Source organism: Bos mutus, chromosome 3, assembly GCF_027580195.1.
Source record: "Bos mutus isolate GX-2022 chromosome 3, NWIPB_WYAK_1.1, whole genome shotgun sequence".
Classification (NCBI taxonomy): Eukaryota; Metazoa; Chordata; class Mammalia; order Artiodactyla; family Bovidae; genus Bos; species Bos mutus.
This window is the reverse complement of record NC_091619.1, coordinates 111,354,877-111,372,416: the sequence shown is the minus strand read 5'-3', so window position 1 is coordinate 111,372,416 and position 17,540 is coordinate 111,354,877. Positions and strand designations below refer to the sequence as shown.

The following is a 17,540-nucleotide window of genomic DNA, read 5'->3' as shown; positions in this document are numbered from 1 at the left end:
TAGGGACAAGCTGCTTGCCAAATTCTTCCTGCTCGCACACCATTTCTGAGAACTGCAAGATGCAAATGACTTGAATAATGAACTAGTCTGTTGTCGTGGTTGTTAATAATTTATCTTTGAACATACTAGCAAAATCGGAGGCAAAAGAGGTGCTTACGTGGCCTTGGAATCTTTGGTAAAGAAGACACACTCCCGTTTCTTAAAATTTGCTTCGATGAAATTCACCAAGTCCTTTGGAGAGAGAACATGGGAACAACATATCACTAATTTGCTCTTAACCCCCGCTGCTCTTCATGAATGAACTAAACCTACTTCAAAGGGTTTAAGGATTCACTGCAGATCGGTGGCACCCAGTATCCCGTCACACCTTTAGAGCATACAGAGCTTGTAAAAAAGAGGCATACGTTTAAGTTTTTATAACTAAATATAAATTTTTCTAACAGTTACTTGGCATTATCTTGTAACAAATGTCACACATGCAAAGTATGTTTTTTCAACTCTAAAGCAACCAGGGGAAAATAAGGATCTGTTGGTAGAGTATCGTAAATAATGTACTACTGCAGATTCCCATTCCTCTAATGCTTGCTTTTCCAAAGACGATAACGTGTAGATGCTCTTTCCGAACTTTCATTTGTCCCCCCACAGGCAGGTGATCAGGCATATTCAGGACCTAATTCTGACACATGATGGAAAACTTCCCTTTAGGTGACAGAAGCAAACCAATTGGCAAAGGTTGAAAACTACTTTGAAAATATGTATACTCCCCAGAGTGGGAGAAGATATTTGCAACATGTATTGATCACCACAGGCTTGGTCAATAGAATATATAAAGGATGATGAGACACCAAGAATAAGACAGACAACGTCATAAGAGAACGGAAGGAGACGTGAACAGGCATTAAATAAAAGAGGATATACAACCATAAATGTGTGAGAAGGTGCTCGGCCTCCTCGGGAATGAGGCAAAGGTGAAGGGAAACCATAATGATGTCCCACGACACTCGCACCAGGCTGGAAAAATTAAGAAAGCATTGACACCAAAGGCCTGGGAAGGGCAAGGCAGGGGCCTCAGACCCACTGTGGGCGGTGAGCGAATTGCCACAACTCTTGGAAACTGGTCACCGCTGTCCCCTCGAAATAGTCCCTGTGTCCTGGGAATGCCCTGCACGCTCAGATGCCTGGCACAGGGCTGTCAGCTTTAGGGGACTATCTTGCCCCGTGGAGGTGCAGTTGGCAGCCCAAACCCACTTCCATCAGGTCACGAGGCACCCACAGTTCTCAGACAGTGTCCTGTGGGTTTTCCTCCTGTCTTTGCACCAAAGCCAAGCCTGACTCCTCATCCCCCACAGCGAGGCCACCACAAAAAGGGAGGGGACAGTCCCTGTCCTGGGAAAAGGCCCACCATGCCTTCAGCAGTCTCCTCCAGCCATCTGGCGCCCACCACTGTACATTCTGAGACATCAGAGAATAGGAACCACATGCCCCCTTTACCTGGCCCTTTAAATGATATTTCGCCATAAATCCTGTGTCTTAACCCCAATTCCCATTAGGGAGAGGTGTTCACCTTCACCCAGCAGCCTCAATCCAGAGAACCTTCTCCAGGGACCACCTCACACATCCAGGAAGGTTCAGAATGGCCCTGCTCCTAAAGGCAAAATCAGAAACTCAAATGTTCATCCCCCTTAAGCTGGACAAAGGAGCGCGAGAGAAAGCCCAGCCCAGCAGGATTGAATCAACAGCCACGACACATGGTCACTCGGAGAACCACGAACACAGGACGCTAGCAAGAAACCGAACCCACAGAGGAGCTGATGGTGGGGCTCCACAAATGTCAAAACGGACGAAACGGAACCATCCACTGTTTACACACGTATATTCAAACCATAACTTATGAATAAAAGCAAGGAATGGGGAACACAAAACTCAGGAGAGTGTGGAGGGCTTTGACATGCGGTGAAAAGTGCTGGTGATGGGTGCAAGAGTGTTAGTTGTATTGTTTTTCCTTAGGCTGGGAATTTAGGTTTGTAGGTTCTTTTCTACCAATATTAATAATAAAAATGTAGAAAGCAAAAATAAATCTTATATCCTCTGAATGAATAAGTTTTGAAGCCCTGTGATGGCCTTTCCTCTTCATAATTTTTTCTAGCGCTTCACTAGTTTTAAGTCTACTTCACACAGATAAAGAAAACTCCACAGTATATATAAGCTTATACGTATAAGCTTTTGAAATTGATGCTGGTGATGGAGAAAGGGTGGGGACGAAAACTATCTTGTTGCTAATAGTTCCGTCTGAAAAATGTACTTTGCAGAGGTATATGTTCTCAGGGATAAAGAGGACCCTCAGAACTGGGATGTACCTGTGTGGTCTCAGAAATCCTACCCACATGACAGCTGGCATCTCTGAGCAGAGTGGGAAATCCATCCAGAAATTCCGGGGGAGCCCAGAGGAGCAAAACAGGAAAGAGTCAGTCTCTGACTGCCAACAGCACCCATGCCTGCCTCCACGTGGGATCCGGAAAGACCTTTTCTGCCCTCCCAGGGGTCTCACACTGCTGGAGGCCAGAGGAGAGGGCACTGGAGAAGCCACAGGGTCCTTGCCCATGGTGTAATTCTCACAGGGCCAGGGTGACCGCAGCAGTTACAAAAACCTAAGTGGGCATGGGGTGGTGGGAATGGCAAGAGCCTGGGTGCCCAGAGAACCTCACCCCGCAGATCAAAATACTGGCATGGGGACTTTTCCTGGTGGTCCAGTGGTTAAGACTCTGAGCATCCACTGCAAAGAGCACAGGTTCAATCCCTGGGGGATCGAAATAAGATCTCGCATGTCCAGGGGCTAGGCCAAAATAAATAAATAAATAGCTTAAAAAAAAAAATACTGACATGCCCAGCACCCCAGAAGCCCCAGCCCAGTCCCTCCTCCTCCTTCCCTTTTCCAGAGTCAGCTGCCACCCCGACTTTCATCACTCTGGCTGAGGGGGACCTTGGTATCAGACTGGAATGTTGTCTTTATTTCCTGACACGTGAGAGTGTTCTCTAGGACCTGAGAGTGAGTGGAAAGCCTGCAGGCATCACTGGAGCTGCAGGTGGGACTGGATGGGAGGGGCGTGCAGAGAGGAGCCTTCTGCCCCTCCCCACCCCGAGTCCTAAGCAGCAACTCAGTGTGCAGGGACACAGAATGGCAAGAGGTGAGACGGGCACCAAAGAGAAGGGTCAGAAGCTACAGCCAGGACAAATGCAGATGCAGAATGAGCCACCAGCCACGGAATTAAATAAAAGGACTTCAAAACTCACTTCTAAGGTGAACCCACAGGGCTGGAAGCAAGAACACCAAGCATTAAGTAGTAAAAACCAAATATTCATACTATGGTGTTTCACTATCGTGTGTAAAATAGATACCATATGTAAAATGGCCAGTGGGAATTTGCTGCACGACTCAGGGAGCTCAAACAGGTGCTCTGTGACAACATAGAGGGGTGGGATGGGGTGGGAGGCGGGAGGGAGGTTCCAGAGCCAGGGGACATATGTATACCTATGGTTGAATCATGTTGCTGTATGGCAGAAACCAACACAATATTGTAAAGCAATTATCCTCCAATTAAAAATAAATATTTTTTAAAGTGCAGTATTTAAAATGTTATATAAGTCAGTTAATAGGTGCACTCTTGAATGGATAAACAAGGTCCTATTGTAGAGTACAGAGAACTATATGCAATATCTTGTAATAAACCATAATGAAAAATATGAAAAGTGCATATATGTGTTTGTGTGTGTGTGTTAACTGAATCACTGTGCTGTCAACTACACTTCAATAAAATCTACTTTGGCCTTTTTAAAAGGCCAAAACAAATGCATTCTTTAACAACATAAGGTTACAGTTACAAACTTTAAAACAGAAATGCTTGACAAACAACACAGAAAAGAAAACATCTCTTCGTTCGACAAAAGTAATCCACAGACAAGAGTGAGATGATACATGAACTTTTTAAAGAAGGAGTACAGGTCCCCAAAGAACCTTAACTGCGTGTTGCAGGGGACGCGGTTAACTCACGCTCTCGGCGTAGGACACGTCGGTGCTCCGGGACGCGCTGGAGTACAGGGTCCGGGTGCTGTCCGGGGTGCCGTTCCTTCTGTTCCTCATGCTGAACCGTGCACCCTTGAAGGACATCTCTTCTCCTGTGGACAAAGTGGAGCGGGGAAGATGGGGTCACCAACGTGGACAGGCTTCACTGAAGGCTTCACCGCAGTGCCCTCCCCGAGCCCCTCCCGTCTCGCCGTCTGCTGCCCCCACAGCCCCATCCCTACCCGCCCCCACCCCGGCCCCCCTAACGGGGTAGTTGTCCCCCCGCCTCTGCTCTCCTCGCTTCATCTCTCCTCCAGGACCCAGCCTGAGTTCAGTCCCTCCGTATGTTTTCCCTGGCCCTTCCCTTGTGGGCAGGGCCCCTCTGGGTGCGCCCTCTTGTCTGGGGGGTGGGATCCAGCATCCCTGACCACCACATAAGAGGGGAAAGGATGGCTCCTTTCAAGCTGATGGCCCTGGAGAGAGCTGTAACCAGCGGCTTGCAGCAAGAAGACCAGCTGACAGGTAGGAGGACTCCTGCCCTGATCCAGTCACAGGAAGGGGGAGGAGGACTTTGATCGACAGGGCAGTAGGGTCTGAGGACCAGTGAGCTCTGGGTCACCCCAACACTTGGAGCCAGCACATGAGTCCCAGGGGCCCCTGACAATTTCCTCCCAGGCTCCAGGAGCAGGCCTTGAGCCGGGGGTATCATAGAAGCCTTGGTTGCCATGAAGATGTCCCCGGATACCCCTGCTCTTCTGGGAATCCGAGTCTCCCATCCCAGCTGCAGGAGCAACCTGTCCCTCTTGTCTCCCAAACATTATCTCAGACCTGTATCCACCAACAGCTACACCACATCCCTGGGCGGTCGAGCAGACACAGCAAACATGGGGTTCCTAGAACAAAGGCATCATCCTTCTCCTACACTCCCCTCTGCCCCGCCCCTGGCCCTCTGTCTGCTCCTGGGACCAAGCTCCCCCAGTTTCCCATGACCTCTCCCCCCACCACCCTCACCTCTGTCATCACCACATCCAAGGGGTAGTCCCACCCCTTCGCCCCTCTCTAGCTCTTCCAGTGGCCCACAGCAGCCCCCCAGACCCAGGTACCTCAGCCTGACCTCACTCGCCTCCCTCTCCTTCTGGGCCAGGCTCCTCACTGGGCCCTGACTTAGCCGTGTGAGTCCCATGGTGTGTCTGCAGCCCTCTTCCCCAACTCCCCCCACACCCAGCTGGTTATTTCCTGCTCACCCTCCCGATCTTATGCACCATCTCTTCAGGGAGGTACCAATGATGCCCAGGCTGGCACAGGTGCCCAGTGGCCTATTCTGGAAGCACCGTCTACTCTCCACCAAGATATGAGTACCCTGATATGTTTCATGATCTGTTCGGCCCCCTGTCTGTCTACTTAAGGCTAAAACCAGATCTATCTGTTCAGCAAGGAGATCAAACCAGTCAACCCTAAAGGAGATCAACCATGAATATTCATTGGAAGGACTGATGCTGAAGCTGAAGCTCCAATACTTTGACCCCTGGATGCGAAGATCCCACTCATTGGAAAAGACCTTGATGCTGGGAAAGATTGAAGGCAGGAGGAGAAGGGGCCGACAGAGGATGAGATGGTTAAGCAGCGTCACTGACTCAATGAACATGAATTTGGGCAAACTCCAGGAGATACTGGAGGACAGAGGAGTCTGGCATGCTGCAGTCCATCGGGTCGCAAAGAGTTGTACATGACTGAGCGACTGAACACCAACTGTATTCCCAGAGCCTGGCACAGAGCCCAAAGCAGGAAGTATTAATACCAAGATTGATGGAATACATACGCGATTATATGACACTCTCCCTCACCCCCAAAATCCTCCTTTAGTTTGCAAATTACTTCCACCTTGCCTTCCGCACCCCCTGCGCGTGGAAAGGCTGAGACCCACGGCTCAGCCACTCGGCTCCTGACTTCTCAGCCCGGCTCCTCCTCCCAAATCCCCAGTCCCAGCCTCAAAACCCTCCCAGGCCACAGAGATTGGACGCCTCTTTAAAGCCCGCTGAGAACCCTCAGGCCAGGCTGTTTAAAACAACAAGCGCTTCTTTTACTTCTCTCTCTAGGCGTTTCACAGAGAGACTCGGAGTATTAATTGGTACTTTACATACATTATTGTAAAACCACAAATCAATCCTGCCAGGGATTTACTGCGATTCCCATACAGCAGCAAATGGCTTCTAAGTAGGGCACTGACGGTCAGCAAGTGATTTCATTTGCTCGCAATGAAAAAACTGCTTATTTCATTGCAGCAGAAAAGGTCTATTTTTGCTTTATAATCACAGTTCAAATAAGAAATGGGAAGGCTGTGTAAAAAGGGCAGGAAGCAGTCCTGTTCTGACATTTCAGGGGCCTTTATTCCATGTTAGCTTCTAATTGGTTTTCTGAGGTCAGCTGATATTCTAGTTGACTAATTATGGGTCTGGACCACCTTCACACTGCCTCACAGGTGAGATATTCCAGGTACAGCGTTTATCCATCTCCTAAACACAGTTGGGAGTTAAGGCTTGGGTGTGAAAGGGATATTAGGAGAGGGGACATGGGGTCAAGGACCAAGGGCTTCTAGGGAGGTCTGAAGAGGAGAGGAGAGGGCCTACAGGGGCCCCCAGGATCCTTGAAAGGGGGCGAACTGGAAAAGCAGAATGAAAACCGCGAGGAGGAGAAAGTGAAAGTCACACCAGGGAGAAACCCGTTAATGCATCAAATACTAAGGAAAAGTCATAAAGTCATACCACTAGGTCGAACAATACAAAACCCTGTAGAAAAATGGGTAAACGAATCCAAAGCCATCAAACAAGGAAACTCAAGTCACTAATACACACAGACGTATGCTCTGCCTTCCTAGTAATACAAACAATAAACCTTCAGTGACAGTGAAGCGTCCAGGGGAGACGGTCTCAGATGATGCGTGTGATGCTGAAAAGAGCTGAGTGCAAACTCTCTCTTATGGTTGGGGGTCCGGGGGAGGTAAAAATCATTTTCCAGTTTGCAAACCAGTGTGGCAACAATGTAGCAAAAGTTCAAATATTATCCTTGGGGCTTTGGAGAATTCTAGATAAAAGAAGTCATCAGAAAGACGTTAAAGGGTATACTTAGATATTTATTTCATAGAAAAAATTAGAAATGACCTTAAGTTCCAACAATAGGAGAACATTACATGCAGAAGGAGTAAGAAGATGGTGCCATGAATGAGGTGTATTTTAATGACACAGAAAAATTAATAAGATTTATTGTGGGCAGAAGAAAAGCAGGAAGTAAGAAATTCCAGTGGTCAGGAGCTCTGACCTTAGAGAGACAGTCAGCTTGGGTTCAACCACTCACCCTGTGACCTTTAGTGGGTCTTCCACCCTCTCGGCTTCCTTATAAAGGTGAAGGCAGGAGGAGAAGGGGATGACAGAGGATGAGAAGGTTGGATGGCATCACCAATTCAAAGGACATGAGTCTGAGCAAACTCTGGGAGATACTGAAGGACAGGGAAGCCTGGCATGCTGCAGTCCATGGGGTCGCAGACTCCGACACCACTGAGTGACTAAACAGTAACAACAGAGGAGCCAACACACGATGCACCTTCAGGAAGGGCAGCTGTCGAAGAAGGGGGCGTACAGTCATGACGCACAACGTGTGTAAGGCTGCTGCTGCTGCTGCTAAGTCGCTTCAGTCGTGTCCGACTCTGTGCGACCCCAGAGACGGCGGCCCACCAGGCTCCCCCGTCCCTGGGATTCTCCAGGCAAGAACAATGGAGTGGGTTGCCATTTCCTTCTCCAATGCATGAAAGTGAAAAGTGAAAGTGAAGTCGTTCAGTCGTGTCCGACTCTTCACGACCCCATGGTCTGCAGCCCACCAGGCTCCTCCGTCCATGGGATTTTCCAGGCAGGAGTACTGGAGTGGGGTGCCATGTATAAGGCACATGGAAGCAAATGCACCAAGATGGTAACCACTGCTATATGTGTGGGTGGGACTGAGTGACTTTAATTGTATCCTTTTGCTTTTTATATTTGGGAAAATTAAATGTATTCCTTACGTAATCCTGAAAAGACACTTAATAAACAGGAAACATTTCTAGAGACTAGGTAAGGCAAAGATAACCATTGACCTTAGTGATAACGTTTCAGTAAGTGAGGGTGAGAGGCTGAGGACCATAGGACAGACCTCGCCATCCACAAGAGCGCATGGGTGGGGTTAGCCACAGGGGAGGGGAGGATCCCAGGCTGACTTGTTAACTCCCAAGGGGTGGGATCATGTTTAAATCTTGGGGGATGGAAACTAGCAGAGACAGAGAAACAGTTATGACAATATAGAGCACAGAGTAGGACTTTGTGGGGTAGTTGGGAGCAGTAAGACTATCGGCATGGAACTGATCAACTGAGGGTAAATGATAAATCAAAAATAAAAGGAAAACAGAGTCGAGAATAACATAGTAAATGCTGATGACAATTTGGGGGATCTTTTTTTTCCCCCTCGCATCATATTCTTTGAAATTATTCCTGGACATGACACTGACTTCCTACGGCCCCAGGTCCTTGGTCTCAACTGGACTGTCTGACACGTACTCCAGAGAAGAAATGCCAAGTCTGCCCCAGACGGGAGGCTGGCTGGGGACACTGCACGCATATGAAACTGCACCTGTGAAACTCTAGAGCAGTCGTTTAAAAAGCCAAGTTTAGAGTGGTGGTCTCAAAGGTGGAGCTTAGGGCTTCCCGGTTGTGGGGGCTCAAGGACCCCTCCCCACACCTGTGGGGAGAGTGCCGCTCCTTCAGATTTGCATCTTCAGGGTCCTAACAGGCTCCCTCTGGGGAAGGGTTTGTGCTGCCCAAAAGCATCTGCACACATCTGCTCTGGAGCTTGGCTGCACACACACTCCCGGTCACCCAACCCCATGGGCAGCCAGGAGACGTCTGCGGCTTCCGTCTCTTGGAATGGAGAAGAAAGAACTACTTTACTTGAGGAGAAGTGAGTTTGTAAATGGTTTGCCAAGCTCCAGAAGTTAAAGGTGATGGGCTGGTTCCCCAAAACCCGAACACTTAGGGGTCAGAGTTTCACATATGTCTTGGAATACATGACCAGGTACCTCCCAAACTGTAACACGACACAGAGGCACACGACATAAGCATGATATGTAACTCTTATGCTCTTAAAGCCTAAACAAAGTTCTCTCTTGGATATTGCTTTCTCTGGGTCAGAAGTGAGGTGTTTGGGACTTCAGAAATGAGGTGTGGTGGTCCAGTGGTAATTCGCCTGCTAATGGAGAGGACACGGGCTCCACCCCTGGTTCCGAGGAGCAACTAAGCCCGTGCGCCACAACTACTGAGCCTGTGTGCCACAAGTACTGCAGCCCATGTGCTCAGCAACAGGAGAAGCCGCTGCAGTAAGCCCACCCACCGCAAGGAAGTCTAGCTCCGCTCACAGCAGTAAGGCCTGCCTGCAGCAGTGAAGACCCAGAGCAACCAAAAGTAAAAGTAAATCAGTTGTTTTTTTAATGAGATATTTGGTATCCACATGAAAGAGACATTCCACCCACTTGGAGGGCAGTGGAGTATAATGTTGTCAAGCATGAGTTTCAGGCCTAGGGCCATCTTTTTGCTTTATCTGAGTGTAGTTCTCTAAATTAATGAAATTCTCACTGAGAAGAAGGAAAATGGAGTCAGGAAAGTGATAGCACCAGATGTGGACTGACCCCACCCAGGGACCTCCCCAAGTAAGAACCCACCAGTAAGATGACACCGAACATGCTCCGTAATGTGGGCATGATGTCCGATAAGGTGGATTTCATGTATTCACACACACAGTTTATTATTCTACTTCTTAAAAGACTGTAGGGTTGGCCAATGCATCAGGAAGGCACTAGCTTCATAACACAGGCCAGGACTTCAAAAGTGAAAGTGTGAAAGTGAAAGTCCAAATTGAATGCGACTCTTTGTGACCCCATGGACTACACGGTCCATGGGATTCTCCAGGCCAGAATACTGGAGTGGGTAGCCTTTCCCTTCTCCAGGGGCTCCTCCCAACCCAGGAATTGAACTGGGGTCTCCTGCATTGCAGGCGGATTCTTTACCAAAAATTCAGGCAAAAAAATGAAAGATGTACTTTTCTTCAATAATGAAACACATAATGTCAAGAGGAATTCAAATAAACACACCAAGCATGCATGCTCAGCTGTTTCCAACTCTTAGTGACTTCATGGACTCCATGAGCCCACTAGGCTCCTCTGTCCATGGGATTTCCCTGGCAAGAATACTGGAAAGGGTTGCCATTCCCTTCTCCAGGGGATCTTCCCAACCCAGGGATCGAACTCACATCTCCTGCATTGCGGGAGATTCTTTACCACTGAGCCACCAGGAAGCCCAGGTGTTGATTCCTGTAGGATCACCCTCACCAGCTTCAATGTGAAGTCTCTGAAGAAGGTATGTGCTGACCTGCAGAGGCATGAAGGAAAAGAATCTCAAAGTGAAAGGCCCTGTTTGGATGCCTCCCAAGACTTGGAGAATAACGACGAGGACAACTCCTTGTCATCATGGTTCTAAGACTTGGGATTGATTCCAGATGAGGATCCACAAGCGACTCATGGACCCACACCGTCCTTCTGCGATTGTCAAGCAGATCCCTTCTATCAAGACTGAGCCAGAAGTCAAGGTGGAAGCTGCCATTGCCAATGTCTAAATCAACCTTTTTAATAAATTGATAATCAGTTGTTTAAAAAAAGAAAAGAAGAAAAAGTTCCACACAGCAGATGTAGCAAAAGTCAATAGGATAAATCTTCTTCCCTGGAGTAGGGAAAGAACTGAAAGTGAAGTTGCTCAGTCGTGTCCAACTCTTTGCTACCCCATGGACTGTAGCCTACCAGGCTCCTCCATCCATGGAGTTTTCCAGGCAAGAATAGTGGAGTGGGTTGCCAACTAAGTCTTCAATATTAAAAAAAAAAAAAAAAGTCTCATGCCAGGTGAAATTAATAGGCTTAAAGGTACCCAGTGAAATTTCTTAAGGATAAAAAGATAAAGCCATACAAGCAGCTAAAACAGAAAATTTCTTGGTATGTATGGATGTTAGGAATGGTTTGTGTTCTTTGTCCTTTCACATACATTTTAATGTCTAAATTTGAAATTTTATTAAGGATGTCTTGATTTTTTACTTTTAAAAATGTTCAAGACAATGAATTTTCTTGAATTAAAGGTTACAGTAGCTTTAAAAATGACCCAGATACATGTGGAGAAGGAAATGGCAACCCACTCCAGTGTTCTTGCCTGGAGAATCCCAGGGGCGGGGGAGCCTGGTGGGCTGCTGTCTCTGGGGTCGCACAGAGTCGGACACGACTGAAGTGACTTAGCAGCAGCAGCAGCAGCAGCAGCAGATACATGTACAAACTAAATCTCAGATGTTCTTGGAAACTTTACAGGCATAAGACTCTGATTGAACTTCACAATGTAAGGACTGTTAAGTGAAAATTGCCCAGTGAGAGGAAAGCCCTACATCTAAAAAAAGACATTGTGAACAACCCTTAAAGGTTTTAAAACCTTAAAGATTTAAAACCTACCCAGAAATCCACCTCAGTATCTGAAATTTCCCTCTGTGTCTTCCTCTAATTAAGTTTGTTATTGGTTATAGCATTCAAGATAACAAAAAGCATTGCATATAAGGCGAAAGATTGCGATGTAGGAATTGCATCCTCAGCCAATACAAATGTGAATGCAGCAGAAAGCACCCTCAGGAATTGGAGGAGGAGGTCAGAAGGCACCCACACAACTTTCAGCCTTTCAAAAAAAGGGTTTTGAAGTGAGTGATGAGTTTAAAGAATAAATGGAGAAGATATTGGAATTTTTTTTTTTGCACTTTAATTTTTTTGTATTCTATCTGGGTGCACAAATATTTGAAGAGACTTACTAAGATATTATTGAAAACAAAGGAACCAGAGAGAAAGAGGTGAGCAGAGATTAAAATGAAAGAGAAACTAGTAAGGCGAAGGGCTCCTGCAGAGCATGGAAAGCCTGCTTGTAGTGCATGGCTACAAACTGCAACCTAATTGCAAGAGACATTGTCACCCTGCTTATTTAACTTCTATGCAGAGTACATCATGAGAAACGCTGGGCTGGAGGAAGCACAAGCTGGAGTCAAAACTGCCGGGAGAAATATCAATACCCTCAGATACGCAGATGACACCACCCTTATGGCAGAAAGTGAAGAACCAAAGAGCCTCTTGATGAAAGTGAAAGAGGAGAGTGAAAAAGTTGGCTTAAAGCTCAACATTCAGAAAACTAAGATCATGGCATCTGGTCCCATAGCTTCATGGCAAACAGGTGGGGAAACAGTGGAAAAAGTGGCTGACTTTATTTTTCTGGGCTCCAAAATCACCGCAGATGGTGATTGCAGCCATGAAATTAAAAGATGCTTACTCCTTGGAAGGAAAGTTATGACCAACCTAGACGGCATATTAAAAAGCAGAGACATTATTTTGCCAACAACGGTCAGTCTAGTCAAGGCTATGGTTTTTCCAGTGGTCATTTATGGATGTGAGAGTTGGACTATAAAGAAAGCTGAGTGCTGAAGAATTGATGCTTTTGAACTGTAGTGTTGGAGAAGACTCTTGAGAGTCCCTTGGACTGCAAGGAGATCCAGCCAGTCTATCCTAAAGGAGATCAGTCCTGGATGTTCATTGGAAGGACTGATGTTGAAGCTGAAACTCCAGTACTTTGGCCACCTCATGCAGAGAGCTGACTCATTTGCAAAGACCCTGATGCTGGGAAAGATTGAGGGCAGGAGGAGAAGGGGACGACAGAGGATGAGATGGTTGGATGGCATCACCAACTCAATGGACATGGGTTTGGGTGGACTCCAGGAGTTGGTGATGGACAGGGAGGCCTGGAGTGCTGTGGTTCATGGGGTTGCAAAGAGTCAGACACGACTGAGCAACTGAACCGAACTGAAAGCAAGGGAACACAGTCAATTACATGTTTCACAGAGTCCATAAAGCAAGATCAAACCCATATTCCCTGATCCAGAGTCCAGTATACAAACAGCTCCTGCAGTTTGGGTGGGATGGGGCAGGCGGCGAGACTGTGAAGGAGCAGCATGGGGGGTATTTTTCTAGCAGTAACAGTAGAACAGTTCCACAATGTGATTGTGGTGGTGGTTACACAAATCCACTCATGCTAAAATCGCATAAAGCTCTACACCTGCTTCCTAGGTGGTGCAGTGGCAAAGAATCCACCTGCCAATGCAGGAGAGGGTCCGATCCCCAGGATGGGACGATCCCCTGGCTTTTCCCATGGACAGAAGAGCCTGGCAGGCTATAGTCCATGGGGCCGCAAACAGTCAGACATGACTGAGCACGCAGGCACGCACTGCACATGCAAGTGAGAAAAATCTGAATAAATAAAGGCTGCGGAGTATACCAGTGTCAGTTTCCTGTTTTTGATATTACACTCTGGTTATGTGTGATGTAACCTTTGTGGGGAACCAGGTGAAGGTGACCTGGGATCTCTCTGTACTATTTTTGCAATTTCAAATGGATAATCCTCTGTGACTGTTCCATACATATTTGAGTATGCATGAAAGGCAGCAATCTGACTCTTAGCATGTGCAAAAGCAGTGACAGTTTCCAAACTACAATTTAAGAGGGCCTCAGAGGCAGCAATTTGACTCTGACTGGTGCGCTACTATGAGTCTGTTATTATCTCAAAATAATAAGTTAAAAGAAATAAACCTGTATAAAAAGAACCCTGGGCCACACGATAGGAGACATCGTGACATAACCCTGTAATACCTACAGCACCAAACTGTGTGGCCGTCTAGTAGAAAGTCCTGAATGCCAGTGGAAGATGCGTGACTAAGGTAAAATCCAGTGCAGGCAATTCTGTAGTAGGGACGAATGATGGCTCCAGTAGAGAAATGTCTGAGAGTTTGGCCAGATTTAGGACGTACTTCTCGTTCAGTCGCTCAGTCATGTGTGACTCTTTGTGACCCCGTGGACTGCAGTACACCAGGCTTCCCTGTCCTTCACTGTCTCCCTGAGTTTGCTCAAACTCATGTCCATTGAGTCAGTGATGCCATCCAGCCATCTCATCCTCTGCCGCCCCTTCTCCTCCTGCCCTCAATCTTTCCCAGCATCAGGGTCTTTCCCAATGAGTTGGCTCTTTGCATCAGGTGGCCAAAGTGCTGGAGCTTCAGCTTTCGCATCAGTCCTTCCAATGAGGATTCAGGGTTGATTTCTTTTAGGATTGACTGGTTTGATTTCCTTCCTACTTGTGGAATGATGTAAAATCTTTTTGTTTTCATTAATATCTCAATTATTTTTACTTATGGTCCTTATTCTCAGATTGCAGATGACTCATTAAATTAATGGAGTCCTAATACCCACCAAGAAGATTATCTCAGTGACAATTAAAGCCACAGTGGATTCTGAACCAGCATTCATGGTTTCCAGCTTTACAATAGATTGTGAAGACACTGCTTACCATCCACATCAGGACAGCAGCAGCTCTGTGCTAACCACTGCCCACTTTCTCCAATTTCCCACGTGAAAACACATGATGACTGGGCAACAAAATCACTGGGGCCTCACTCAAACTCAGACTTGTGGGCCCCACCCACAGGGACCCCACAGATGTGGGGTGGGACGCAGATTCAGCAACTCTAACGTGTTTCCTGAGGCTGCTGAGGCTGCTGCAGAACCACTCAGCTCAGCCAGGAGGCAACCAATAACACCAATCAAAGCTTGTACTGGAATCTTTTTCAAGCACAAGCATGGAATTGACTAGACACTTCAGAGGAGGTCGCGTGTTATGTATTCCGTGTGTATTTTTGTTGCTGAGTCGCTCAGCCGTGTCTGAATCTTTTGCGACCCTATGACCTATAGCCAACCAGGGTCCTCTGTCCATGGGATTCTCCAGGCAAGAATATTGCAGTGGGTTGCCATTTCCTCCTCCAGAGGGTCTTACCAATCCAGGGATCAAACCACATCTCCTGCATTAGGAGGCAGATTCTTTACCACTGAGCCATCAGGAAAGCCCTCAGTCTGTATTTAGAGAAACCCTAGATTCATAAGCCTTGGGTGCAAAAGTGTATTCATCCACCTTCTGCCACCTCTTTTCATTCACACACAAAAAAAGGAGACCTGGGAAGGGGGAGAGGGACTTTTTGGAGCAAGACGTGGAGAAGCCTAAGAAAGAGATTTTTACCTCTCTGGAAATAGTCTGGAATTAAGAAATCCAATAGCCCTCCTCTCTTCATCCTGTTTCAACCTTTAATTTTGTTATGTTGGCTCTATCCATTAAAGTTCTATGGTCAGTTATAACATTTTTACAAACAATAATACTAGCATTTTTGTCTGGAAGCTTCTACTAAACACTGCATTGCTAAGAAGCACAGGCTCTAGACCTGAGTGGTTCAGTCCAGCAGGCTCGAGCCACTTGTGCCTGGGGCACATGTGACATGCGGCTGGTGTAACAGATACTCTGTGAGTGTATAATACACAGTGGATTTTGAAGATTTAAAATGAAAAAAAAAATAATGTAAAACATGGCATTTATAATTGTTATATTGATTACATTTTAAAATGAAAATATTCCGGGTATATGACTAAATGAAATATGGTACAGAAATTTTAGAAAATAAAAGAATCTTTGACTACAAAAAAATAAAAGTATTCTCAAGAAAACTTGGGCTGAGTGTTCTTTCGTGGTTACAAGTTGAGTTTATAAACGACACGATTTGTCCTGACGGCATATGACACATACATCTTCATGAAGCTCGGAATAAATAACAGCTTCGTCTTATGTGAAGCTGGTTACGTGCCAGACACAGTGCTATACTCTTCACATGGGTCAACTTTTCTAATCCTCCCATGCATTACACGGAATATTATTTTCCCTCTTAAATGAACGAGGAAACCAAGGCACAGGGAGGTAAAGTAACTTCCCCAAAGTCACACAGCTGATAAGTAGGGTATACAACATTCACACCAAAGCAGCCTGGCCTAGGAATCTAATCCTTAAAATTTAAGCTTCTTTGACCACTTTACTAAGCCCTTGTGAAAGAAAAGATTGTCACATTTACTGTATCAACACCCTATCAAAATTTAAAGAATTAAAAACCTTGTTTTGTTGATTGAGGGGAGTAGGCTGACATTACTTTTATCGCTGACAATCACGATAATTTCAAATAGTCTAGAAATTTCAAATGGTCACCCATCAACAACAGAATACTCTTTTGTCCTGTAAGCCCAAAACGAAAACAAAAATCAACTTGCTATGTTATTGTTCTAACACATGAGTGGTTTTTGGCATGTTTTTAAAATTGTGTTTCAGCGTGCCTATCACCACGTTCAAACCAGTTCTAAGATGCCATTTTCAAGTTCTAAGTCTCTCTCTGATTTCTAAAAGAACAGAAAGAAAAAGAAGAAGAAGAATTTCTCCTTACTAACCCTGAATGAGAGAGGAAGTAAATTGTTCATGTTCTGTTGAAAATGTTCCAAAAGGCCCCAAACCAAACCCCAGCCATCTCCACTCTTCCCTCCCATCAATTATTCATTGTAATGATGAGTGTGACACTTGCAGAGGCTTCAAATATAAATGACACCATCCAGAGAAATCTTCTTAATTCTCATTTTGGCAACAGTGTTACAGCGATGCCTGCAAAGCTACAGACCTGCAAGGTCTGTGCACAACTTTGTCTCCACGCCTCGTTCACCCGTAGAGGAGAACTGAGGTTTGTTTGGTTACAGGAATTGTCCTGCTTTTCTAATTGCCTCTGTCGACCATATTTTTTTTGTGATTTGAATAGATGGCTAAAAACTGGGTAAATGGCAGAAGCCAATGGAGGCTCCTAAAGTCATCAATCTCATGTGAAGGGAAATAATAGTGTTAGTCGCTCAGGTGAGCCTGACTCTTATCCGACCCCGTGGACTGTACCCTGCCAGGCTCCTCTGTCCCTGGGATTCTCCAGGCCAGAATACTGGAGTGGGTAGCCATTCCCTTCTCCAGGGGATCTTCCCCACCCAGGGACTGAACCCGCATCTCCTGCATTGCAGGCAGATTCTTCACCATCTGAGCCATCAGGGAAGCCCCACGTGTCCTGAACCAAAGGTAATAGGAAAGAGACAGGAGGCAGGACAGGGCAGCAGATGATGCTTGAAGGAGAAAGGCAGAGGGTCCCTGTGGTGCCTGAAACTGTTGTCTGATGTGATGCCAAGAATCACATCAGTTCTTAGGCAAAACCAAAAAAAATTAATAATGGATGATAACAACTTTGTTCCAAATTTTAAAGAATTGTACATCCAAAGCCCTAACCTTGGAAGAAATTTCTTTATCCTCTACGATACTGACAAGCTAAAACTCCTGCCATAATAAGCATATTTGTAGGCATACATATAGAACAGACCTGAGGAATAACCATTCTCTTACTTTCTGCTTAAGAATTTTTACACCGAAAAAGTCAGCACTAGCAATAATGGCTTCAAAAT

General features: G+C 46.2%; 1 protein-coding gene across 1 annotated transcript in view; it reads right to left on the bottom strand.

Annotated features, from left to right (window-relative positions):
- The window catches only part of TRPM8 (transient receptor potential cation channel subfamily M member 8), an 86,431-nt gene extending 82,266 nt beyond the window's left edge, over positions 1-4,165 (bottom strand). The window contains exons 1-2 of the mRNA XM_005902599.3: positions 4,049-4,165; positions 158-231 (exon numbers count right to left, since the gene is read on the bottom strand). Coding sequence (XP_005902661.3) covers positions 158-231; positions 4,049-4,165 — 191 coding nt within the window. The remainder of the gene's footprint in view (positions 1-157; positions 232-4,048) is intronic.
- Between the last annotated feature and the right edge of the window lie 13,375 nt (positions 4,166-17,540).